A 26,346-nucleotide genomic window follows, 5' to 3' on the forward strand; every position below is an offset into this window, starting at 1 on the left:
TACCTTTAAACCCACAAACCATAAGCAGATTGGATCTTACATATGGGAAATCCCAGAAGATTTAGATGACTGTCTATATGAGAGATGCACTGAATATACAAAATTGGACATGCATCAGCTCTTGTGATTAAAGATTTGAGAGAAATCAAGACTGTTTGTCATTAAGCAGCACAGATACACAGCTACAGGGCTCCTTGATTTCTCCAGAGTGCAGGTATATATACTGAGGAAACAAAATAAACACGCAAACAAAAGCTTAATTACTTTTCTTGTCTCCAACATGGTTAGTAAAAATGTTTTGGCTCCTCTTCAAAATTATTATTTACTGTAACGTCAGCGAGGCCGTTCTCTCAAGACAGGAGCCTTCTATGATCAACATTTAGCTTGGAGTAAAGATGACTGTGAGCGCAATAAATTATACACCTGTAGGTCTATTGCATAAGACACTGAATAATGTACTGAGTTACACCTTTATAGCTGCAGCCAGCTCTTACTCTCTAAATGAAGCCTGACTACATGTCTGCCATTGCTTTTGTTACAATTTCTTTTGCTCATAATATGTTTTACTGAGTGATTTATTGTTTAGTTGATTGAATAAAAAGTAAAATCTATAATACCACGAGGAACACCCTTTAAAATGTTTAAACAGTCACATTTGGAAACCTAACCGTTAATTCATTGTGGGCATCAGCACAGCCTCCACTTCGATACCCATTTTTCATTTAGTTGAACAATTTAACTGATAGCTATTTATGTATTTTATTGTTTGAACTTTAATTAATTGGTTTTCATAGGCAGAATGCCGGTGGGAGTTTTTGCATCATCTCATTCATTACCTATATTCGTGAAACAAGAATAACTGCAGTGCCCTTTATAGTCACCTTTTTAAAATGCTCTGCAAAGCTAGATTCTCCCACTTGGTTTCAGGCATTCAGTTGGTTGGATGAATAGCAGCTTTTTTTTCCATGTATAATCACATTTGTTAGTCTTTACTTACCAACTGTTGACCTTGAACCCCCCAGGAAGCAAACTGGAGAATTGAGTCAGAAACCTCTGGAGGGTTGAGCTCTCGCACCTCCCTTAAAAACAAATTACGTAATTACGATCAGCAGTACGTAGCATTGTGTTTACGTCAATCTCTGTAAACCAGAAAATTTGTGTTAAATTCTACAGTTAGGGTTTCTAACACTTTATGTGCCTTACATTTTATTCAATGTTTCTTTCTTACCTTGTGTGCAGATTGTAGATCAGATATGAAGCTAAGAAAGAGTACTGGTACACCTGAACACAGTCAGAGGAGGAAAAAACAACAATTCATGAGGACAGTATATAGGGAGAGGGTTGATGATTCTATAGATCAATGAATGTGTGTAAAGTTCTCTCAGGTCACACAGCACTTAAACATAAATTACATGAAATAATTGCGTGCTTGGCAGCACAAAATATGCGGAAATTGTTTTGCCAGGCATGCAACAGCCCATTTCAAGTCATTGTCACAAACTTCGTGAGACTGGGCTGTTGTCAGGACAAGACAACAGGACCTGTCCTGTTGAGTGTGTGAACGCCCCACAATACTGTACAACAGGAGTGTCAAACAGTGCTCTACTTATAATACTATAACAACTGCGTGTAAATCATCACTGATATCTGTAAACTCTGTAGTCTGCTAGCTTTCTAATGAAATTAAAAGTACAAATATCTAAAAACCAAATGAAATGACAGCACCTGATATTAAAGAGAAGAAATGATGCGAACAAATTCTACTAACGGAATTTTAAGTAAGCTAATTAAGAGTTGTCTTGCATTTTAAAATGGTCTCTAAAATTGGCATGCACTATAATTTCAAGTCATAATCAAACCATCTGATTAGTATTTACAGCAACATTACATTCATCACTGTAATAGTGATGGTTTTATGTTTATCTTGTGCATAAGGTTACATGCATTAATTGATACCAACAATGTTGAAAAGCAATGACCAGAAGCCTTTTTTAAAAAAAATCACAACAGCCTAATTGTTTTCTCATCTTTTATCATGCTGCTTCTATTACAGATGGTTTTCTAACAAATGCCTTTTCTATGCTGCACTGTTAATGAGTTTTCCTAGATCGTGTGAACAGCCCTGATCTATCTTTAGATTTGCACCTTAGGGGCCCACTTTCTTATCTCCAATGTGTGGTGGGATCACATTTCTTAAATGCAATGTGAAAAGCGTAATAATTGATAAGCCTAATGCAAGGACCTTAGTTCAAGACATCTTGTATGTTGAACTAAAATTGCTGTGTAACAGTCAATATAAATATCATTAAAAGTAGCTCCTGGTCATGAAAGAACCATTTCTATAAAAAGTGCAGCCGTAGCATATATATATATACAGTATATACATAAACATTTACATTTCAGTGATTAAAAACATTGTTATAGCATCGATAATAGGCTGTATTTTAACTGTATTAAACTCCTAATTAAAATTTAACCTCACAATTTTGCAATATATACAGGTTGGTGGTTGGAGGGGGTAGTAAAACCATTTTGGCCTCATGAAAAAATATTTGCCTTCTAAGATTTTCAATAAGTCTTTTGCATCGCTGTAAAATAATTTTTTCAGAATGGTTTTAATTTAGCCATATTTGAGGGTTTTTGACCATGAACTGCCTGATTACGGTCACATAACAGCATCTCAATATATATATGGATAGAGTTCCAGACTGCCATTTGGTTTCATTTGAGCCATTCATAAATTGATTTTCTGGTATGTTTTGGTTTGTTGTCCTGCTGCACAAAGCTGTCAGGCACAAAGGGATGGCAGGACGTTTACCTACAGGAATTTCTGGCAAATGGCACAATTCCTTGTTTTCTCAATCACAGCAAGTCTTCCAGGTCTTCAAGTAGTGAAGTAGCCCCAGATCATCACACTGCCATCACCATGCTCCACTGTTGCTATGATGTTTTTTTTTTTTTCTCAAATACTGTGTTTTTTTTTAACTCCAGATATAACAAGACACACTTAAACTAAGACTAAGTCATAGGCCTAAGCGACATCAGAAGGACTACCACCCGATTCTTGATTTTGGTGTCTTTGTCTGGCTTAAAACTGCTGTCGTTTGTTTGTGAAATGTTTGTGACATGACGGATGGTAGTGAGGGAAAATTTTCAGCTCTGTGTACTCACTGTCCAACATGTGGACGTGCTGACGTGCTGGTGACGTGCTGACGTGGTGACGTATCGATCATTTCCTGTTTACACTCTACCGCTGTTTGCAGCGCTCTACTACTGTGTTCTGCTAACTCTAATCAAACTTGTTGTCATTGATATTTTAGCCTTGAAAACACTTGTTTTAATTTTTTACCGTACAGTTAAACGTACGAAGGTTAAGTAAAAAGCAATCTCGCCTCTTATAGGCAGTACAATCTCCTTTAAACTTCCTTTTGTCCTTAGCTTAGCTTAGCTTAGCTTAAATTTAGCACCTATGGCTTCTCTCTCCTCCCCTCCGCTCTCCTGCCCGGTGTGTCAGATGTTTAGTTACTCCTCGTCCTCCTTTAGGGACAATGGTAGTTGCATAAAGTGTAGCGTACTGTTAGATATGGAGGCGAGGATCAACAATCTGGAGAAGCGGTTCCGCACCCCTGATACCAAAACCGAAGCTAGCAAGCAGGACCTAGCCGGTGCGGACCGTGCTAGCTCTAGCTTAGCCTCCCCCCCGGCCAGCAATGAGTGGGTTACTGTCCGTGGTAAGCATAGTCGAAGGTCAAAAAGCCGCTCGGGACACCACCATGTTCACGTCTCAAACAGGTTCTCCCCCCTCTGTGAGGACAACACACTCACCGGGGAACAAACTCTGATAATTGGCGACTCCATAGTGAGAAACGTGAAACTAGCGAAGTCAGCGGGCATCGTGAGGTGCATCCCAGGGGCCAGAGCGGGCGACATAGAATCAAATCTAAAGTTGCTGGCAAAGAGTAATCGTAAGTTTGATAGGATAGTCCTCCATGTCGGCACTAATGACTCCCGACGTCGTCAGTCGGAAGCAACCAAAGTGAACATTGAATCAGTTTGTGCTTATGCTAAAACAATGTCGGACTCCGTAATTTTCTCTGGTCCCTTACCAAATCTGACCAGTGATGACATGTATAGCCGCATGTCATCATTTAACCGCTGGCTATCGAGGTGGTGTCCAGAAAACGAGGTGGGCTTCATTGATAATTGGAGATCCTTCTGGGGAAAACCGAACCTGATAGGAAGAGATGGAATCCATCCTACTTTGGAGGGAGCATCTCTACTATCAGAAAACATGGCACATTTATGACATCTCATGAATGAGACCATGTTACAGAGGCGGAGTCCTCCACGCCCCTCTGCGCTTGCCTTAGGACAGTTTCCCTCCCATTGCTATCAGGATAGCTGTGTTCATCGCCATGACAACTGTTGTGATGGTGATGAATATTATTTTATGGAGACGGTGTCAGTCCCCCGACCCATATTTCACAATGATTTTAACATAAAATCAAATAAAAGAGCTATCAATTATAAAAATCTGAAAAAAATTAAAATCTCAAATCTAGAAACACCAAAACATAAAACCATTAGATGTGCTCTATTAAATATTAGATCACTGAGATCCAAATCGCTACTAGTAAATGACCTTATCTCAGAAAATAACCTTGATTTATTCTGTTTAACTGAAACATGGCTGTATCAAGATGAATATGTTAGTTTAAATGAAGCCACTCCTCCCAGTCATTTAAATACTCATATGCCACGAGACATAGGCGGTGGAGGTGGTGTAGCAGCTATTTATCATTCCTCTCTCCTAATCTATCCTAAACCAAAGGCCAGTTACACTTCCTTTGAAAGCCTGGTTCTAAATTTATCTCATATCGAATCAAAAACCTGCCAGCCAGTCTTATTTGCGATAATTTACCGTCCTCCAGGCCCTTATTCTGAATTTCTATCAGAATTCTCTGAGTTTATATCAAACTTAGTCCTCAGTTCTGATAAAATACTGATAGTAGGAGATTTTAATATCCATGTGGACAAAGATAGTGATAGCCTGAGCTCAGCCTTTATGTCCCTAATAGACTCAGTTGGCTTTTTTCAAACTATTAATGAAGCTACTCATCGTTTAAATCATACTCTTGATCTTGTTCTAACATATGGCCTTGATATTAATGAACTAAAAGTCTACCCTGAAAATCCTCTGCTATCAGATCACTTTTTAATATCTTTTAACATTATCCTAGAGGATCTCGCACTGTGCAATAAAATAGTTACAAGTAGAAATCTATCCAACAGTGCTGTGGCTAAATTTAAAGAGGCCATTCCTGCTGCCTTAAACTCAGTGCACCATCCAATAAATAACTATGATATTAATTATAACCCCTCTCAACTGGATCTGCTTGTCGATAGCTCTGCTAGTCTACTAAAATCCACCTTGGACTCAATTGCCCCATTGAGGGAAAAAACTATTAAACGTCAGAGGAAAGCTCCGTGGTTTAGCTCTGAAACTCACACACTCAAACAAACAACCCGTAAATTAGAGAGAATGTGGCGCTCCAATAAAACAGAGGAGTCACGAATACTTTGGCAAGAAAGCCATAGTAAATACATGACAGCCTTACGACATAGTCGATCTACATACTATTCCTCACTAATTGAAGAAAATAAAAATAATCCGAGGTACCTTTTCAGCACTGTAGCCAGGCTAACACAAAGTCAGAGCTCTATTGAGCCCATGATTCCTCTAGCCCTCAGCTGTGAGGACTTTATGACATTTTTTAACGATAAAATTCACAAGATTAGAGATAAAATTAGCCACTCCCTGCCTTCACCTGGGCCTGCTGTACCATTAAATGTAAATAGGCCTAACCTAAACTGTTTCACACATATAGGACTTCAGGAACTTAACTCTATTATTTCATCCTCCAAACCATCGACCTGCCTTTCAGATCCGATCCCAACTAAGCTGTTTAAAGAAGTTATTCCCCTAGTCTGCCCATCTTTGTTGGAGACAATAAATATATCCCTATCAATAGGCTACGTGCCACAGTCCTTTAAAGTAGCTGTAATCAAACCCCTTCTCAAAAAACCTACTCTTGATTCCAGCACTTTAGCAAACTACAGGCCTATATCTAATCTTCCTTTTATTTCAAAGATTCTTGAGAAAGTTGTGGCAGCTCAGCTCTGTGAATTTCTTCAAAACAACAGCCTGTTCGAGGACTTCCAGTCAGGCTTTAGAGCTCAACACAGCACAGAGACTGCTTTAGTTAAAGTAACTAATGATCTACTCTGGGCTTCAGATGAAGGACGACTCTCAGTGCTGGTTTTATTAGATCTTAGTGCAGCTTTTGACACTATAGATCACTATATTCTACTAGAGAGATTAGAGAAATTACTTGGAATCACAGGGACTGCCCTAAACTGGTTTAAGTCCTACCTATCTGATAGGTACCAGTTTGTACACGTGAATAATAAGTCTTCTGTGTACACTAAAGTAAGCTACGGGGTTCCTCAGGGCTCTGTGCTAGGTCCAATCCTCTTCTGTATCTATATGATCCCCCTTGGTAATGTTATGAGAAAATACTCTGTTAACTTCCACTGCTATGCTGATGATACCCAACTGTATGTATCAATGAAGTCAGGTGAGACAAATCAGCTATCTAAACTTGAGGCCTGTCTAAAGGACATTAGGGCCTGGATGGACCAAAATTTTCTTCTTCTCAACTCAGACAAGACTGAGGTCATTGTACTGGGCCCGCGACACCTTAGAGAAACCTATGCTAGCCTAACTGCCCTAGATGGCATTACTCTGGCACAAAGCACAACTGTTAGAAACCTTGGGGTTCTATTTGATCAGGATTTATCCTTCAACTCTCACATAAAACAAACTTCAAGAACTGCCTTCTTTCATCTCCGTAACATTGCTAAAATCAGATCTATCCTGTCTCAGGGCGACGCCGAAAAACTAGTCCATGCTTTTGTTACCTCTAGACTGGATTATTGTAATTCTCTTTTAGCAGGCTGCCCGAGCAAGTCGCTTAAGACACTTCAGCTGGTTCAAAATGCTGCAGCACGTGTACTGACTAAAACTAGGAGAAGAGATCACATTACTCCTGTATTAGCCTCTCTGCATTGGCTTCCCATAAAATATAGAATAGAATTCAAGATTCTTCTTCTCACTTATAAAGCCCTAAATGGACAGGCACCAGTCTATCTCAAGGAGCTTGTAGTGCCATACAATCCCCCCAGAACACTACGCTCTCAAAATGCTGGACTACTCGTTGTTCCATTCATCTCTAAAAGTAGTATAGGAGGAAGAGCTTTCAGTTATCAGGCCCCACTTCTCTGGAACCATCTACCAACCACGGTTCGGGGGGCAGACACCCTCTCTACCTTTAAGGTTAGGCTCAAAACATTCCTCTTTGATAAAGCTTTTAGTTAGGAACCAGCTCATAGCTCATAATTAAGATGCAATAGGCATAGACTGCCGGGGGGGGGGGTCTGGCATGCTCGGTTGGAGAGAGGTTGGAGAGGGCGTTAAGAGAGAGGTCATTTAGGTTAGAGAGGGACCGGAGAGGGTCCCATTCCTCTTTCAAACACTCCCTCTATGTCTGCTTACTCCCTTGTGTGTTTGCTCCTGTACTCCTTCTGGCTTTTGTCTTGCAGGTCCGTGGGATCCTCAGTGTGGAGTTACAGAGACTCAGCGGCTCTGTCTCCACCCTTTCCTCTGCACACACCCAACACAGCATAACGTGGATGGCTGTTCATCATAGGAATGGGATCCACACAAGGTTCCTGCTGCTTAACAGAAGGTTTTCCTTGCCGCCATGATGAATTCATGTTGGGTGTGGGATACATATGTATGTGTATATACGTATATATGCATATGTGTGTATCCACAAAATGAAGAGTCCGTCCTTAAGACTGCTCTACTGTAAAGTGCCTTGAGATACCATTGGTTATGATTTGGCGCTATACAAATAAAGATTGATTGATTGATTGATTGATGTGTGTGATCGGCAACACGACATTGCACTCTTTCCCTTTCAGTGATATTAACTCTTTTGCAATTTTTCTAAATGTGTCCCATCTTGCTTTAGTTAACACACTGGTGTTCTCGCAGCAGTGATCTAAGATAAGCATGCAGCAAGCAGTATTTTCATAATGTGGTGACATACGACAGGAGGCTGCCATCACTGTTTACTGTCAGTCTTGTCCTAGTTCTGACCAATCAATGCTGTAAATGGTTAGAACTAGGTCACGTGAGCTTCAAAATTATGCCACACAAGTCAAACAGTTCCACTTTCACACTCAAATTACTCAAAAACTGCAGGATTTCTGCATATGGAAACTTACAGTATATTATAATGTTTTTTTAGTGTTTCAAAATATGTAGATATTTTAATTCTGATTTCCTGGAATGAAACTTCACGGGAGAAAAGCTAGCCAATGGCCTACCAGTGTCTTTCTTAATGTTGAGTCATAATACTGACCTAAACTGGTGTGGTGGCTCCAATCAAAACTAAGAGAAAACCAAACACACAGAAAACACCTTGGAGGTGGACTGCGATAATGCAGAATTTGAAATCTGATTGTAGAAGAGCTGAGCGTAAATGTTGTTTGTTCAAACGAGGCAGCAATACTTTTCTGAAATTATTGTTTAAAATGTCAACAACTCTCGCACCTTGTTTTCTGTAACTGAAAAGCTCACAACGCCCCGAGATCAGATAGCCCCTGAATTACTGCCAACTGGAAAATGCAATGAATTTGCTGTATATTTCAATGAAAAAATACAATTAATAAGGTCAAACATCAGAACAAACCACCCCTTCTGTTTAGCCTTTATATGCTTCCTTTAAGACTAATTTTACAGAACTGTAAAGTTGATTATCAGAGCTACACAGATGACACACAACTATATCTATCACTGAACCCAGATGACCATGGTCCCATAGAGGCGTTGTGTGACTGTTTAGAAAAAGTAAACTGCTGGATGAGTGAAAACTTCCTTGAACTAAATCATGACAAGATGGAGGTGATTGTCTTTGGTAACAAGGAAAAGAGGACTGCTGTCAACAAGTATCTTGAGTCTCAATCTTTAAAAGCTAAAGACCAAGTAAAAAACCTTGGTGTTCTGATTGACTCAGATTTGACATTCAGCAGATCAAATCTATTACAAAAACAGCCTTCTACCACCTAAAGAACATCTCCAAAGTGAAAGGTTTAATGACTCAGAAAGATCAGGAGAAACAGGCTTTTATCTAGAGCAGACTGGACTATTGTAAAGGTCTTCTGACAGGAATCCCCCAAAAGAGCATCAAACCAGAGCAAAGAGGTCAGAACACATTACTCCAGTTTTAAAATCTTTACACTGGCTCCCAGTCAGCCTCAGAATATACTTTAAAATTCTGCTGCTGGTGTATAAATCTGTGAATGGGTTTGATCCAGAATACATCAGTGAGATGTTAGTCAGGTATGAACCCAGCAGGTCTCACAGATCTATGGACACAGGTCAGATAGTGGAGACCAGAGTTCACAGTAAACATAGTGATGCTGCATTTAGTTGCTATGCTGCAAAGAAGTGGAACAAACTGCAGCAGAGCTGAAGTCAGTATCCAATGTGAACAATTTTTAATCAAAATTAATGCAGAACTAAGTAACTTTTTCATCTTAATAATTACTTCTCGTAGTCCCTGTGAGGGTAATACAAGTGTTCATGAGGTGATTGGGTGTTCTTTCATCACCCCCCTGCTGTCTCTGGCTAGAAAACAGCAATTGCAACTTTCCTCCCTCCGACCCGGTGGCAAGACGTACTGCTTTACGGCAGCCAAAGTTAAAGGCACTTTTTTTCTCTACTGCATATGATTGAGAGAGAGATTTTTGGTCATGTTGTTGATGTCATGTGTTTGTTGATGATTTTACTGAAGATTTTAAATGTTCCTATTGATTTTAAACAATTGAATGTTTTATCATGTAAAGCACATTGAGTTGCCTTGAGTATGAAATGCGCTATACAAATAAATTTGCGTTGCCTAGCCCAATACAAACACATGGTTGTTGCGGCAACAGGAACGCACACACTCGCAACCCAGCGCTCTGTCAGGCAGCTATCTATCTATGCATCCATCCATCCATTTTCAGAGCCGCTTTGTCAGCACACAAACACATCACACACATTTCCACACTCCCTTCCGTATCACTCTCACATCATTCATTTATTTTAAAAACTTGGCACGTAGTGTCTTCAGTTGGACTTGATCTAAAGTTCAGGAATAATTTTGTTCGGGCAAAATATGACCAAATTATTAACAAGTAAAGTTTTCTAGCTAGCTATAAAAACGCGAACTGGTGCATATCTTGGTCAAAATAAATGCTAACACCACCAAATCTGAGATCCTTGGTTGTATTGTGACTCTGAGGGAATGCGCCAAAGTTGAATAATGTAGGCCACTAGGGGGCGCTGCAAATATGGGATATTTATATCTCTTAAATGGCAAGACCCATTTTTTTTACCAAATTTGGCTCCTGAGGCCATATTTCAAAGTTATTTGGGATTGGTCAAAGTGGGCATGGCTTATTACATCATAACATATGAATAAACAAACATTTATTTCAGCTGAATTATTATGTTGAGGGCTGTGAAATTTATAGGGTAGATATAGAAGACCACACAGACCACCCATACCAAAAATTGCCCCACTAGGTGGCGCTATAATTGCAAACACATTTTGGCCTCTAACTTTCAGATTTTCATATTTCAAAAACTTCATATCCCCGTGTTCCCTACATAGAGTCGCAGCATCTGACACAGGCCACGCCCACTCCCACGAAATATTGCTCTTTGTAAGTCACTACACATCAAACCCTACTTTTTCAAATTCCTCCTTGGGATTTTGTCCAATCAGCGTAAAACTTGTCACGTAGAGTCTTCAGTTGGACCTGATCTAAAGTACAGCAAAGAATTTTGTTGGGGCAAAATATGCGCAAACAATTACAGAGTAAATTTTTCTAGCTTGCTATAAAATGCATAACTGAAAAAAAAATATTAACAACACCAAATCTGAGATCCTTGGTTGGCATGTGACTGTGAGGGTATGAGCACAATTTTAATAATTTACACCACTAGGGGGCGCTGTAAATATGGGAAATTTATATCTCTTAAATGGCACGACCGATTTTTACCAAATTTGGTAGGTATGATCTTGGGTGCTCCTGGGGCCGTATCTAGATAATTGCCATTGGTCAAAGTGGGTGTGGCTTATTACAACATAACATATAATTAAACAAATCTTTATTTCAGCTGAAGTAATATGTTGAGGGCTGTGAAATTTACAGGGTACATATATAAGACCACACAGATCACCCATACCAAAATGTGTGCCACTAGGTGGTGCTATAATGGGTGCAAACGCATTTTGGCCTGTAACTTTTACATTTTAAATCACATCTCCCAAAACTTCATATCCACCTGTTCACAGCAAATGGCACATTGGCCTGTGTCCAGATGCTCGCCCCAAGCCCATCATCCTTTGTGACCTACTTCCATGGGCTCCTCAAAACCTGGGAGCCGAGTCGTGCGGGAAGGCTTGGCCTCCTTTCATAATTGCTTGCAGCTCTAGTTTTACTTGTCTCTCTTCCTCATACTGTTCACATGGGACTATAGGTGTGAAAACACCATTAGTGTCACTGTTGTACTAGGATTTTTCAGTGATCAGTTCCTACCATCTTGGGAGAGCAAAGGTGCGCATGTACCTGTGGGGTGGGTCAGACGACGGGGTGTGTGGAGTTTTTATGACATTGACATAACCAAAAGGGACCTTTAGGGGGAGCACTAAGAGCAAGTTACTTATAGGGCTTTTCCACCAAGAGCACGGGCTTTTCGTTCGGAGCTATAGTTGGAGCTCGAGCTACTTCAGAGCTCGTCCTGTTTAGCTGAAGAACCGGTTTGATTTTCCACCGCAGCAGCGGTAAGTTGGGGCCACGTCCTTGCGTCACCTCAATACGTCAATACGTTACTGATTACGTAGCAGTTTACCCATGAGCGCTTGTCCCATAATGAAGCCTATGCTTTGACTGTTGACATCGTATGAATACCATCCAATCCTATGTAAATACTCAGCTGAACAACTCTATCGTCTTCATCGGAGTCACAGGAATCTGCGACATTTGTGAACACAGGTAATTATCAAAGACGTTTTATTGCTTAACAATGACTGTTAGTATTAGCCTTTGCTAAGCTACTTAGCTTCTACTACACCTGCATAAGTACAGCAGATAAAGGCAATAAGTTGATTTTGATGTGCATGTTTATCATTACAGATGCTCTTAATGCTGACTGTGCGACTGACTCAATACGACCAGAATCAGCACAAGTTTGTGTCAAACTAACGTGTCGTGATGTCATTCCATTCATCTATATTTGGACTGTGGACCTACTGTGTGTGACTGAAGGGATGCTGTATTTAAATGTTTGTGTCCTCATCATGTTGTTTAACTTGTGTTATTAATTGAATTCAATTCAACTTTATTTATATAGCGCAAAATACAACAAAGTCATCTCAAAGCGCTGAACAAAATATAAAGTCCATAGTAAAAAGAAGAAAGAACCCAACAAGATTCACATGAACAAGCATTTAGCGACAGTGGGAAGAAAAACCTCCCTCTTTTTTATAGGAAGAAATCTCCAGCGGAACCAAGTTCAGAGGTGGCAGCCATACGCTTCGACTGGTTGGGGTTAGTGAACAGAGGGACAAACAGTATAGGATAGAAGGATAGTCCATCCAAGTGTCCCAGACTAGTTGAGCCGCAAACCATTGATCAGCCCATCCAAGTGTCCCAGATTAGTTGTGCCGTGAGCTCTCCAGCATCAAGACACCTGAAACAGAAAAGAGACCGGAGGGCGAGCAGAAGGTACAGACTGCAGGAAAAAAATAAAAAAAATAAAAAAAAAAATATATATATATATATATATATATATATATATATATATATTTGGGGTGGATATCAGTGTAAATGGTGTGAAGCAGTGTGAGCAGTACGATGGGTATGCAACAAGGAACAGAAGTGGTGGGTTGTCTACAACCTGGCACAACCGTGTCCCTGGACAAAACATCTCATTGCAGACCATTGGAGCTATGTGTAGATGGTGGGTCATGTTTGAATATAATGTTGGTGTTCTACTATATAATCTTAGTTCTTAGTTCCTATTTTTAAGTTTAGAGCTTTTTTCCTTGTGTTTAGGTTTAACGCTATTATACGGTATATGCTTTAGCAAATAAGTAGGTTTTGAGTTTACTTTTAAAGGTGGAGAGAGTAGCAGCCTCCCGTATTAAGACTGGGAGCTGGTTCCAAAGGTGAGGTGCTTGGTAGCTGAATGATCTGCCTCCTGTTCTCCTTCTAGATACATTAGGAACTTCCAGGAGACCAGCAGATTGAGAGCGGAGTGATCTGCCTGGACGATAGGGCACTAACAGGTCTTTAAGATACACAGGAGCTTGATCATGTAGAGCTTTGTATGCTAACAGGAAAATTTTAAACTCTATTCTAGATTTTACAGGAAGCCAATGAAGAGAAGCCAATACTGGAGAAATATGCTCTCTCTTGTTAGTACCTGTTAATATTCTAGCTGCAGCATTCTGAATTAACTGGAGACTTTTTAGTGAGTTACTAGAACATCCTGGCAGAGTCTAGATGTAACAAATGCATGGATTAATTTTTCAGCATCACTCTGGGCCAAGATATTGCTGATTTTAGAGATATTACGGAGGTGGAAGAAGGCTGTCCTTGTGATTTGTTTAATAAGAGAATTAAAGGATAAGTCAGTATCAAAGATAACGCTTAAGTTCTTTACTGTGGTGCTGGGTGACAGAATAATGCCATCCAGAGACACTATTTGCTCTGATAATTCATCTCTGAGGTGTTTTGGACCAAATAAAATCACTTCGGTTTCATCCTGATTAAGAAGGAGAAAGTTGTGACTCATCCAGGATGTGATGTCTTTAAGACAGGCCTGGAGTTTAAATAACTGATGAGTTTCATCTGATTTAATTGAGCGATAAAGCTGTGTATCATCTGCATAGCACTGGAAATTTATATTATGTTCTCTGATAATGTTACCTAGTGGAAGCATATATAATGTAAAGAGTATTGGTCCCAGAACTGAACCTTGTGGTTCTCCATGATTAACTCTGGCGTGCGCTGAAGACAGATTATTAACATGAACAAAGTGGGTTCTGTCTGATAGGTAGGATTTAAACCAACCCAGCACTGTTTCTTTAATCCCAAAAACACTTTCCAGTCTCTGCAGCAGTAGATGATGATCCACTGTATCGAAGGCTGCACTGAGATCTAAGAGCACCAGAACTGAGACCAACCCTCTGTCTGAGGCTAAGAGGAGATCATTGGTTACTTTTACTAAGGCAATCTCTGTGCTGTGATGGGCTCTAAAGCCAGACTGAAAGCTCCCGTATAAAATGTTCCTATGTAGGTGATCACATAGTTGACCTGCAATGACTTTTTCAGGAATTTTGGAAATAAAAGGGAGATTGGATATTGGTCTGTAATTGGACAAGTCACTTGGATCAAGGGTTGGTTTTTTAAGGAGAGGTTTGATTGCAGCAGTTTTAAAGGCCTGTGGTACATAACCTGTTACTAGAGTTGTGTTAATCCAGTTCATCATATTAGTGCTAATTAGTGGAAGAACATCTTTAAATAATGGAGTTGGGATTGGATCTAAAAGACAGGTTGTTGGTTTAGAAGCACTAGCTATTGAGGTCAGTTCAGATTGACCAATTGGAGTGAAACTCTGTAAAGAAAAGCTGCATGTTGGGGTAATTTCTGGAGCTGCTTTGTTGAATAAATTATTGAGCACTCCTGCAGGGGGGACATTAGCTTTGTTTCAAATTGTTAGAATTTTATCAGTAAAGAAGTTGATGAAGTCGTCACTGCTCAGGTTGACTGGAATAGAGGGTTCAACAGGGCTGTGGCTTTTGGTGAGCTTGGCTACGGTGTTGAATAGAAACCGTGGATTATTTTTGTTTTCTTCTATTAAAGTTGAATAATAGGAGGTTCTAGCTTTGAGGAGAGCTTTTTTATAAGCTGACAAACTTTCTCTCTAGGCAGTATGAAATTCTACCATGTTTGAGGAGAGCCACTTCCTTTCTAATTTCCGCGTTGCCTGTTTTAGAAGACGCAATTCAGATTTATACCAGGGGGCGACCTTTTTATGAAATATCTTCTTCTTTTTAAGCGGGGCAACAGCATCCAGAGCTGTGTGCAGTGACAACATTGCACTGTTGACAAGATTATCTATTCTCACTGTCGTTAGACATTGATAGCTACTCTCTGTTGAGATATCATATGGATCAGAGGTAAGCAATGATGGAACTAAATCTTTAAATCTAGTTACAGCTTTCTCAGACAGTGATATACTATAGTGTACTCTTCTCTCAGAATTTAAGCAGGCCGATATTTATAATTCAAAGGATAACAAGAAGTGATCTGAAAGGATAGGATTTTGAGGATATATTGTCAGATGGTCAATATTTAAACCATATGTTAGAACAAGGTCCAGGGCATGATTAAGATCATGAGTTGGTTTGTTTACATGTTGTGTAAAGCCGATTGAATCTAATAGTGAGATAAATAATTTATTTAGGCTGTTGTTTTCATCATCTGCATGAATGTTAAAGTCACCTACTATGATAGCTTTATCAGTGCTCAGCACCAGACCAGTGAGAAAGTCAGAGAATTCAGAGAGAAACTCCGAGTATGGACCAGGAGGACGGTAAACTATAACCAATAAAGTGGGTTTTTCTATCTTGTTTCTGGGATTACAAATTTCAAGGGAGAGGCTTTCGAATGAATTTTGGTTAAGTTTGGTTTTTGGGGTAACTGATAAGCTTGAGTGAAAAACTGCTGCCACTCCTCCTCCCCGACCACTCTCACGGGGAATATGGTGATTACCATAATTGAGAGGGCTGGCTTCATTAAGAGCAATACAATCTTAATTTTTGAGCCAGGTCTCTGTGAGGCATAATACACTCAATTGATGGTCAGATATAAGATCACTCACTAAGAGGGATTTAGATGAAAGCGATCTAATATTTAATAGTCCACATTTAATGATTTTCTCATTATTTTGTATTCTGTTTGTAGTTTTAATTTTGATAAGATTTTTATGGTTAACTCCTCTATTGTGGGCTTTACTTTGTATTGCATGTTGCTCTGTACTGCTCAGCACAGTGTTTATGGGGTATATTTGCTCTGTATTTTGAGCAAGGGGCTTATCTATGGAAGTGTTTGTTGTAACTGCAGGTTTATTCTCAGCTGGGGTCGGACCCGGCGGAGGGAGATGAAAATGAAGATGATGAACCTGCAGAACCCTAACAAGTGAGCTAACACAAGCACCGAGCTAACGCTAGCTCCAAGCTAACGTCACGAAATGCATTTTAATACAGTCTTTTCAAAGACAAAAACGGCAAAATGAAATGACTAATGAAAACTTTAGACTTAAATTAAATCATGTAAGCCATATCATCAAGGATCTAAAACGAGCACACAGCGCTAACATATGAAGTCTGAAGACGGTGCAACTGCTAAGCAACTGCTAATGCTAACAAAACAATGACAGGGACGTCTTATCATTACACTTTTTAGCGTTATTTACAGCTTACCGAAGTGCTCTGTTCGTCGTCTCCAAAGATAGAAGGAATTGAACCCTCAATCAGACAAAGTCTTTCGGCAAATCCTTCTTTATACTGGCAGAGGTTGCAGAAGCAGTCATCCTTGAAGTGCTTCACGCACACAAAAATGACCTTACCCACAGATGTGGGTACATTTTCGTGAAAAATAAAACTCAACCAGGCACTTCGGAAAGGTTCTGATGCTGGGAGACGGTGTAATGAAGCGTGTGGTTTACTACATCCAGCAACTGAACATTTTGACTTATCCTCTCGTAACTTCGGCATCCTGGAGCTTGGACTACAAAATAAAAGCGAGAAATAAAAATGGCGGATTGCTCGAAGTGTTGGACCTGGAGTTGATGTACTAATTTGGCAGTTCCGCTGCAAATACTGTGATGTAATAGCTTAAAAAACGTAATAGAGAATAGAAAAATCAAAACAGATTGAAAAATATGAGCAAAACAGAATATAAAGATATCTACGGAGCACCTGAAGAGACTTATTTGATTTTTTCTGTACTTCTAAGCAATCTAAATATAAAACAAAATGCATTTAAGGGCTAAAAAAGTGGATTTAGCATGATATGTCCCCTTTAATGTAGGGAAAGGGCCAGAAAAGAATATTGATTTCCCACATGCCTTTAGAACATTAAAGAGAAGGTTAAACTCTTTCATGGTCCGTATCGATTCACGTCGGGTGGTATTGTTCGTCCCTACACGTAACACTATTTTAGTGACAGTTGCTGGCATTTGATTAAGTTTGTTTAAGATAGTTTGAACTGTAGCACCTGGAATACAGTGTGTGATATCATTAAAGAATCTAATATTTCTCGTTATTGAGTCGCCAATAATGAGTGTAGTTTGTGGGAAGAAAGTGTTAGGAGTGAGTGTGCGCCTGTTATACTTGCCGGGAACATTCGGCGGGTGGATCACACCTGGCTGTGGTGGAGTTTCTGTCCTTGGAGTTGACTGGCGTTGGGGCATCTGTGTGGGAATGTCTGGTGGTGCTCGGGTTGCAGAAGGCTCCGTCATCAGATGGCACTGAAGTGGTCCTGCACTAGCATGCCTCTGGACTGCAGCTTTGAGGAGGTTTTGTCGGGCTACAGAGGAGGTTTTTGGCCTTTGGGAATTTAATCCAGATGGTGGTAGAGGCGTTTTCCTGGCAGTTGTTTCGGTCAGCTTAATTGGACTGAGTTTGTTCCAGTTTTCATATGAGAGAGCTTCAAAACGATTGTGGACAGTAAGAGGAGGAGGAGGGATGTCGTTTTCCGCGTTATTCTGTCGTCTATGTCTGCGGACAACAACCTCAGCCCACGATGGCAGTCGTGGTGTGGAACAGGACAGTCCTGGACCCGGATTCTCCCAGGGAACTGTGTCGTTGTCAAATGGAATATTATGGAGGAAGGATGACTGCTGCACAACCGTGCCTGTATATTTGGTGAGTAATTCATCTTTCTTTTTTAGCTCATTAGATAGGCGATGAATCTCATCCTGTAGTTTGGTAATTTCTTTGTTGGCGTTTAGTAGCAAAATGTCTTTCTCCGATGGTTGGTGAGGAGCAGCGTCTCCACTCTGTAGATGTGTTTGTAGATGTGGCCATCTTGCGGTACTCACGGAACGAAAGTGGCTCCATCGTCCCCAGCAGCTTACAATAACAGCAGCTAACTATCACAGCAGCTAATGATCACAGCAGCTAATGATCACAGCAGCTAATGATCACAGCAGCTAACAATCACAGCAGCTAATTATAACAATAGCTAATTATAACAGCAGCTAAATACAACAGCAGCCGACTACAACAGCAGCCGACTACAACAGCAGCCGACTACAGCAGCAGCCGACTACAGCAGCAGCCGACTACAGCAACAGCAGCCGACTACAGCAGCAGCCGACTATAACAGCAGCCGACTACAACAGCAGCTAACTACAACAGCAGCTAACTACTATTAATGATCAACGACACCTTATTTACCCATATTTGTTTTATACCTATTTTTTATACCCATTGCTGCTGTTTGATTTGTTTAAATAAATTTTGTTTTGAGGAAATCTCCACTGCATTCTATCTAAATGTCCTACTCATTAGGTGAGTATTGTATGAACTTTTCAATTCTATAAATGTATCAAAATAAAAAAAATACAAACCTAATAGTGTGTGCTACAGCAGGTTATACAAAATAAGTAACTTTATTTACGCAAAGTAAAAATAGATATACTGTATATACCAACTCAATATATACTAACATTGACTTACAAAATGATTGTGGGTTTTCTATTAGAAAGGGCCAAAGCCTGCCTCTATCTGCTCCAGAACCAACACCAGTCCAACCAGTGCTGTGGAGTTCATCATGAGCTGGAGATTATGGCACATGGACGTAGTCCTGGTCCTGCAGGTTCTGTCCCTGACTGCTCCATGGAAGAAAATCTGCATTAACATCTTCCTTTTTTTCCTGCATAGAAGCATTAAAAATAATATTTGAATTTATTATCTATTTCAGCAGTCTCCACAATAAGAAAATACAAAAACAAACAGTTGTGTAATCCTTAAGCCAAAGTGTGTAGGTTGAAGCAAAGCTTATACAAACCTACCTATCACAATAAAACTAAACAAGGTTCTCTAGATAATATCACACAAAAAAATATTTAGCTTATATTACTATTTTAACAATATATAATCTACACAAGTGTTATATACAGTTTATACATTCACAGCAAACATATATACACATGAATAAAATTGTTACTCTTCTTTCTTATATTTACTAACAATATATGATTTAAAAAGCTTTTTAAACTGGTTTATGTTGTTTTATTTCATCACTTACGCTGTTCCATAATTTAACCCCTGATATTGTAATACTCATCCTTTTGACTGTTGTTCTAGTATTTTTCATCTTGAAATGTAGTTCTCTTAAATTATTTCCCCTTCTCTCTAAAAAAAACTTTTCTGCAACGTCTTTGGAAGTAAACCTTTACTTTATAAATCATTTGGACAGTTTTGAGTTTGATGCAATCTGGAGTTCCAAATCTGGTGTTTTTAACAATAAACCATGTGTGTGTTCTCTGTATCCTGCGTTATGTATCAGTCTGATGGATCTTTTTTTGCATTATGAATAATGGTTGGATGTTAGTCATGTATGTATTTCCCGAAACTTCTAGATAGTAAATCAAATATGGTAAAACAAGTGTGTAATAAAGAGTGTGCAATTCTTTTTGATCAAGTGTGAGCCTTGTTTTGTACAGGAATAGTTCTTAATAATAGTTTAATTTATTCATAAACAAATGTAAATTCAAGTAAATTGTGTATAATTATATTTCAGAATGGACCAACAGATAATACTGATCATGATGATGTTTGCATTGAATGAATGAATCTAACTGGATATGTTCTGAGATGAAGACGAGCTGAGCTACAGATGAACCTCCAAATCTAACTCTGAAATGATCAGAAACGTTGTTACCACATAGTTCAGTAATATTATTACATGGCCATTGTGTAACAATAAGATAAGTTCTGAATACAGATCAATGATATATTACTGCTGCTTTCAGGAATATTAAAGTATTGTTATGTTTCCTAGCTAACAAGCGACTAACTGGCTAGCCTGCACCACGTTAGACATAACGTTCATAATATGGATGAGGGAATATTGTAGCATACTAATATTGGTAGTAGTTTAACAACAGGGTGAAATAAAACTTACCAGGATTATTAACTCCTCCATGGCTGTAGTTCTGTTCGGTCCGTGGGGCTCCGTCCACTTCCCCTGAATCTCTTCAGACACCCACAGTACCAGTAAACAACGTTCTCCTCCTCTGACCACTACTCTGTCTTCTTTGACTCACTTTGGACTCACTTTTAAATGTTTTTTGTTGGATTTGTGCTAACGTGACCAGCCGCTCGCCAGCTTAAAAAAATGGCTGCTTTTCATTTTTGGAGGGCTGTCGATAACCCCACCTACCACCCGCCCACTTCAGAGCTGAGCTGTAGACCAGAAGCATTGTGGGACCAGCGTAGCTCTGGTTTTTGGCTCCGAGAGCTGGAGCTATGTTGGCGGAAACAGAATGGCTTGGAGCCAAAACACGCGCTAGCTCCAAGTTAGCTCCAGCTCCTGCCCAGTGGAAAAGCCCAATTAGTTCTGCTTTCAAGGCACTCTTTTTCTCTACTGCAAAATATTATTTTATGGAGACGGTGTCTGTCCTCCGACCCAAATTTCACAATGATTTTAACATAAAATCAAATAAAAGAGCTATCAATTATAAAAATCTGAAAAAAATTAAAATCTCAAATCTAGAAACACCAAAACATAAAACCATTAGATGTGCTCTATTAAATATTAGATCACTGAGATCCAAATCTCTACTAGTAAATGACCTTATCTCAGAAAATAACTTTGATTTATTCTGTTTAACTGAAACATGGCTGTATCAAGATGAACATGTTAGTTTAAATGAAGCCACTCCTCCCAATCATTTAAATACTCATATGCCACGAGACATAGGCCGTGGAGGTGGTGTAGCAGCTATTTATCATTCCTCTCTCCTAATCTATCCTAAACCAAAGGCCAACTACACTTCCTTTGAAAGCCAGGTTCTAAATTTATCTCATACCAAATCAAAAACCTGCCAGCCAGTCTTATTTGCAATAATTTACCGTCCTCCAGGCCCTTATTCTGAATTTCTATCAGAATTCTCTGAGTTTATATCAAACTTAGTCCTTAGTTCTGATAAAATACTGATAGTAGGAGATTTTAATATCCATGTGGACAAAGATAGTGATAGCCTGAGCTCAGCCTTTATGTCCCTAATAGACTCAGTTGGCTTTTTTCAAACTATTAATGAAGCTACTCATCGTTTAAATCATACGCTTGATCTTGTTCTAACATATGGCCTTGATATTAATGAACTAAAAGTCTACCCTGAAAATCCTCTGCTATCAGATCACTTTTTAATATCTTTTAACATTATCCTAGAGGATCTCGCACTGTGCAATAAAATAGTTACGAGTAGAAATCTGTCCAATAGTGCTGTGGCTAAATTTAAAGAGGCCATTCCTGCTGCCTTAAACTCAGTGCACCATCCAATAAATAACTATGATATTAATTATAACCCCTCTCAACTGGATCTGCTTGTCGATAGCTCTGCTAGTCTACTAAAATCCACCTTGGACTCAATTGCCCCATTGAGGGAAAAAAACTATTAAACGTCAGAGGAAAGCTCCGTGGCACACTCAAACAAACAACCCGTAAATTAGAGAGAATGTGGCGCTCCAATAAAACAGAGGAGTCACGAATACTCTGGCAAGAAAGCCATAGTAAATACATGACAGCCTTACGACATAGTCGATCTACATACTACTCCTCACTAATTGAAGAAAATAAAAATAATCCGAGGTACCTTTTCAGCACTGTAGCCAGGCTAACACAAAGTCAGAGCTCTATTGAGCCCATGATTCCTCTAGCCCTCAGCTGTGAGGACTTTATGACATTTTTTAACGATAAAATTCATAAGATTAGAGATAAAATTAGCCACTCCCTGCCTTCACCTGGGCCTGCTGTACCATTAAATGTAAATAGCCTAACCTAAATTGTTTCACAAATATAGGACTTCAGGAACTTAACTCTATTATTTCATCCTCCAAACCATCGACCTGCCTTTCAGATCCGATCCCAACTAAGCTGTTTAAAGAAGTTGTTCCCCTAGTCTGCCCATCTTTGTTGGAGACAATAAATATATCCCTATCAATAGGCTACAAGCCCTTTAAAGTAGCTGTAATCAAACCCCTTCTCAAATAACCTACTCTTGATTCCAGCACTTTAGCAAACTACAGGCCTATATCTAATCTTCCTTTTATTTCAAAGATTCTTGAGAAAGTTGTGGCGGCTCAGCTCTGTGACTTCCTTCAAAATAACAACCTGTTCGAGGACTTCCAGTCAGGTTTTAGAGCTCAACACAGCACAGAGACTGCGTTATTTAAAGTAACTAATGATCTACTCTGGGCTTCAGATGAAGGACGACTCTCAGTGCTGGTTTTATTAGATCTTAGTGCAGCTTTTGACACTATAGATCACTATGTTCTACTAGAGAGATTAGAGGAATTACTTGGAATCACAGGGACTGCCCTAAACTGGTTTAAGTCCTACCTATCTGATAGGTACCAGTTTGTACACGTGAATAATCAGTCTTCTGTGTACACTAAAGTAAGCTACGGGGTTCCTCAGGGCTCTGTGCTAGGTCCAATCCTCTTCTGTATCTATATGATCCCCCTTGGTAATGTTATGAGAAAATACTCTGTTAACTTTCACTGCTATGCTGATGACACCCAACTGTATGTATCAATGAAGCCAGGTGAGACAAATCAGCTATCTAAACTTGAGGCCTGTCTAAAGGACATTAGGGCCTGGATGGACCAAAATTTTCTTCTTCTTAATTCAGACAAGACTGAGGTCATTGTACTGGGCCCACGACACCTTAGAGAAACCTATGCTAGCCTAACTGCCCTAGATGGCATTACTCTGGCACGAAGCACAACTGTTAGAAACCTTGGGGTTCTATTTGATCAGGATTTATCCTTCAACTCTCACATAAAACAAACTTCAAGAACTGCCTTCTTTCATCTCCGTAACATTGCTAAAATCAGATCTATCCTGTCTCAGGGCGACGCCGAAAAGCTAGTCCATGCTTTTGTTACCTTTCGACTGGATTATTGTAATTCTCTTTTAGCAGGCTGCCCGAGCAAGTCGCTTAAGACACTTCAGCTGGTTCAAAATGCTGCAGCACGTGTACTGACTAAAACTAGGAGAAGAGATCACATTACTCCTGTATTAGCCTCTCTGCATTGGCTTCCCATAAAATATAGAATAGAATTCAAGATTCTTCTTCTCACTTATAAAACCCTAAATGGACAGGCACCAGTCTATCTCAAGGAGCTTGTAGTGCCATACAATCTCCCCAGAACACTACACTCTCAAAATGCTGGACTACTCGTTGTTCCATTTGTCTCTAAAAGTAGTATAGGAGGAAGAGCTTTCAGTTATCAGGCCCCACTTCTCTGGAACCATCTACCAACCACAGTTCGGGGGGCAGACACCCTCTCTACCTTTAAGGTTAGGCTCAAAACATTCCTCTTTGGTAAAGCTTTTAGTAAGGAACCAGCTCATAGCTCATAGTTAAGATGCAATAGGCATAGACTGCCGGGGGGTCTGGCATGCTCGGTTGGAGAGAGGTTGGAGAGGGCATTAAGAGAGAGGTCATTTAGGTTAGAGAGGGACCGGAGAGGGTCCCATTCCTCTCTCAAACACTCCCTCTATGTCTGCTTCTTCCCTTGTGTGTTTGCTCCTGTACTCCTTCTGGCTTTTGTCTTGCAGGTCCGTGGGATCCTCAGTGTGGAGTTACAGAGTCTCAACAACTCTGTCTCCACCCTTTTCTTCTGCACACACCCAACACAGCATAACGTGGATGGCTGTTCATCATAGGAATGGGATCCACACAAGGTTCCTGCTGCTTAACAGAAGGTTTTCCTTGCCGCCATAATGAATTCATGTTGGGTGTGGGATACATATGTATGTGTATATACGTATATATGCATATGTGTGTATCCATAAAATGAAGAGTTCGTCCTTAAGACTGCTCTACTGTAAAGTGTCTTGAGATACCATTGGTTATGATTTGGCGCTATACAAATAAAAGATTGATTGATTGATTGATACTGCATATGATTGAGAGGTTTTGGTCATTTTGTTGTTGATTATGATTTTAAATGTTTTTTTTTTTTTTTTTTTTTTTTTGCAGAGTAATGATTTTAGGCTGTTGAATGTTTTCTGTTGCACTTTTTGATCATGTAAAGCCCATTGAGTTGCCTTGTGTATGAAATGCGCTATACAAATACATTTGCCTTGCCTTGTCTTGCCTAAACTGAGGCCAGGGAGGCCTTCAGTTGTTTGGATGTCATTCTGTGATCATTGTGACCTCCTGGATAATATAAGCTGTCATTGCACTCTTGGAGTAATATTGGTAAAATGACCACTCCTGGGAGGGTTCATCACTGCTACCAATTTTACCCGTTTGTGGATAATGGCTCTAAATGTGGTTTGCTGCAGTCCCTAAGCCTCGGAAATGGCTTTGTAACCTTTTACAGACTGATAGATTTAAATCACTTTGTTTCTCATTTGTTCTTAAAGTTCTTTGAATCCTGTTTTTTTTTGTTTTTTTTAATCTTGTATCCTACTTCAAATTGTCTGACAGGTTTTATTTAAGTGATTTCTTATTTCGACAATCATAATTCTAATCAAGCCTGAGTGTAGCCAGTGAAACTGTACTCATATTTCCGAATACACAGTTAACTGAAATTTTAACAACTAGTACAGTGCCCATCGGAAGTATGCATTCATGTGGGAGCATAAGGGGTATATTTGCGGGTGCAATTTTCCTGGTTTAATTCTATGGGACATGTGCATGACTTCATCATCACTTTTATATTTTTTTTTTTATTTAAATATTTTTTGTAATGTATGTTTTTTGGGGTCATGTCTATTTTTGTATCTTTCTGTTGTGTTGCCATTGTAGTGTGATTCAGGAGTCATTTTGGTAATTTTTTGTGTAAATATTTAGTTTTATGTGTTTTTGGTATAAATATTTAGTTTTGTTTTTTTTTAGTATAAATATTTAGTTTTGTGTATTTTGTGCCATTTTCATATTTTTGTTGTATTTTTCTATAATGTATGTTTTTTTTAAGTCATCATTATGTGTATTTTTTTTTATCTTTCTGTTGTCTTTTTTTGAATTTTTTGTATAATTATTGTTTTTTGTTGCCATTGTAGTGTGATTCTGGAGTAATTTTGGGTATTTTAGTTTGTTTTTTCGGTGTAGTTTTGTGCATTTCTGTTGTCATTTTAGTGTATCTTTTCTGTAAGTATTTAGTTTAGTGTATTTTGAGTCATTTTCATATTTTTGTTGTCGTTTGGTGTATTTTTCTGTAATATATGTTTTTTGTCTCTCACACACGCGCTGCAGAGAAATTTGTAGCTGTCAACATGGCAGCCATTCCCATCAATCACTTCCGGGTGAGGTCTGTCCGGTCTAAATAACGTACGGTCAAACTAACATTTTGAAACGACATCATCACCAAATAAGGAACAGTAAAAAAATATTTTTCCTCAAAAGAGAAGTCCACAGGAGTGAGATCAGGACCAAACTCAGCTGGCACGCACCGGAAGAGAGCTGTGCAGTGAAATACATACAGTGCCCGTCAGAAGTATGCATTCATGTGGGAGCTTAAGTAGAGTTAATTATGTCCAAATGAGTATGTGTTTGAAGGTTGGATGTACAAAGAGTTGTACATACTCTGTACTCTGTAGTGTTATTAAGGGGTTTATTTGCGGGTGCAAAACAAAACAGCGTGTGCGATTTCCCCGGTTTAATACTATGGGACATGAACATGATAAATGTGTTTGTTGTTGTTTTGTTTTTTTACTCGCTTTTATATTTTTTAGTTTGGTGTAATTTTCTGTAGTGTATGTTTTTTGGAGTCAATATATGTATTTGTGTATCTTTCTGTTGTCATTTTGTGTATTTTTTGTATAAATATTTAGTTTTGCGTATTTGAGTCATTTTCATATTTTTGTTGTATTTTTCTGTAATGTATAATTTTTGGAGTCATGTGTATTTTT

The 26,346-nt window shown here is 39.2% G+C and overlaps 1 protein-coding gene across 6 annotated transcripts in view; it reads right to left on the minus strand.

Moving 5' to 3' along the window:
- The window catches only part of LOC114455327 (inactive dipeptidyl peptidase 10-like), a 146,839-nt gene that overhangs the window by 47,621 nt on the left and 72,872 nt on the right, over window positions 1–26,346 (minus strand). For 5 of the 6 annotated variants that reach the window (XM_028436493.1, XM_028436494.1, XM_028436490.1 and 2 more), the window contains exons 6-7: window positions 1,229–1,281; window positions 998–1,079 (exon numbers count right to left, since the gene is read on the minus strand). In XM_028436493.1, the coding sequence (XP_028292294.1) occupies window positions 998–1,079; window positions 1,229–1,281 (135 nt within the window). Of the gene's footprint in view, window positions 1–997; window positions 1,080–1,228; window positions 1,282–3,825; window positions 3,878–26,346 lie in introns of those variants that run through there. The other variant, XM_028436495.1, reaches the window with a different exon arrangement.

Source organism: Gouania willdenowi, chromosome 21 (genome assembly GCF_900634775.1).
Source record: "Gouania willdenowi chromosome 21, fGouWil2.1, whole genome shotgun sequence".
In the NCBI taxonomy this organism is placed as follows: Eukaryota; Metazoa; Chordata; class Actinopteri; order Blenniiformes; family Gobiesocidae; genus Gouania; species Gouania willdenowi.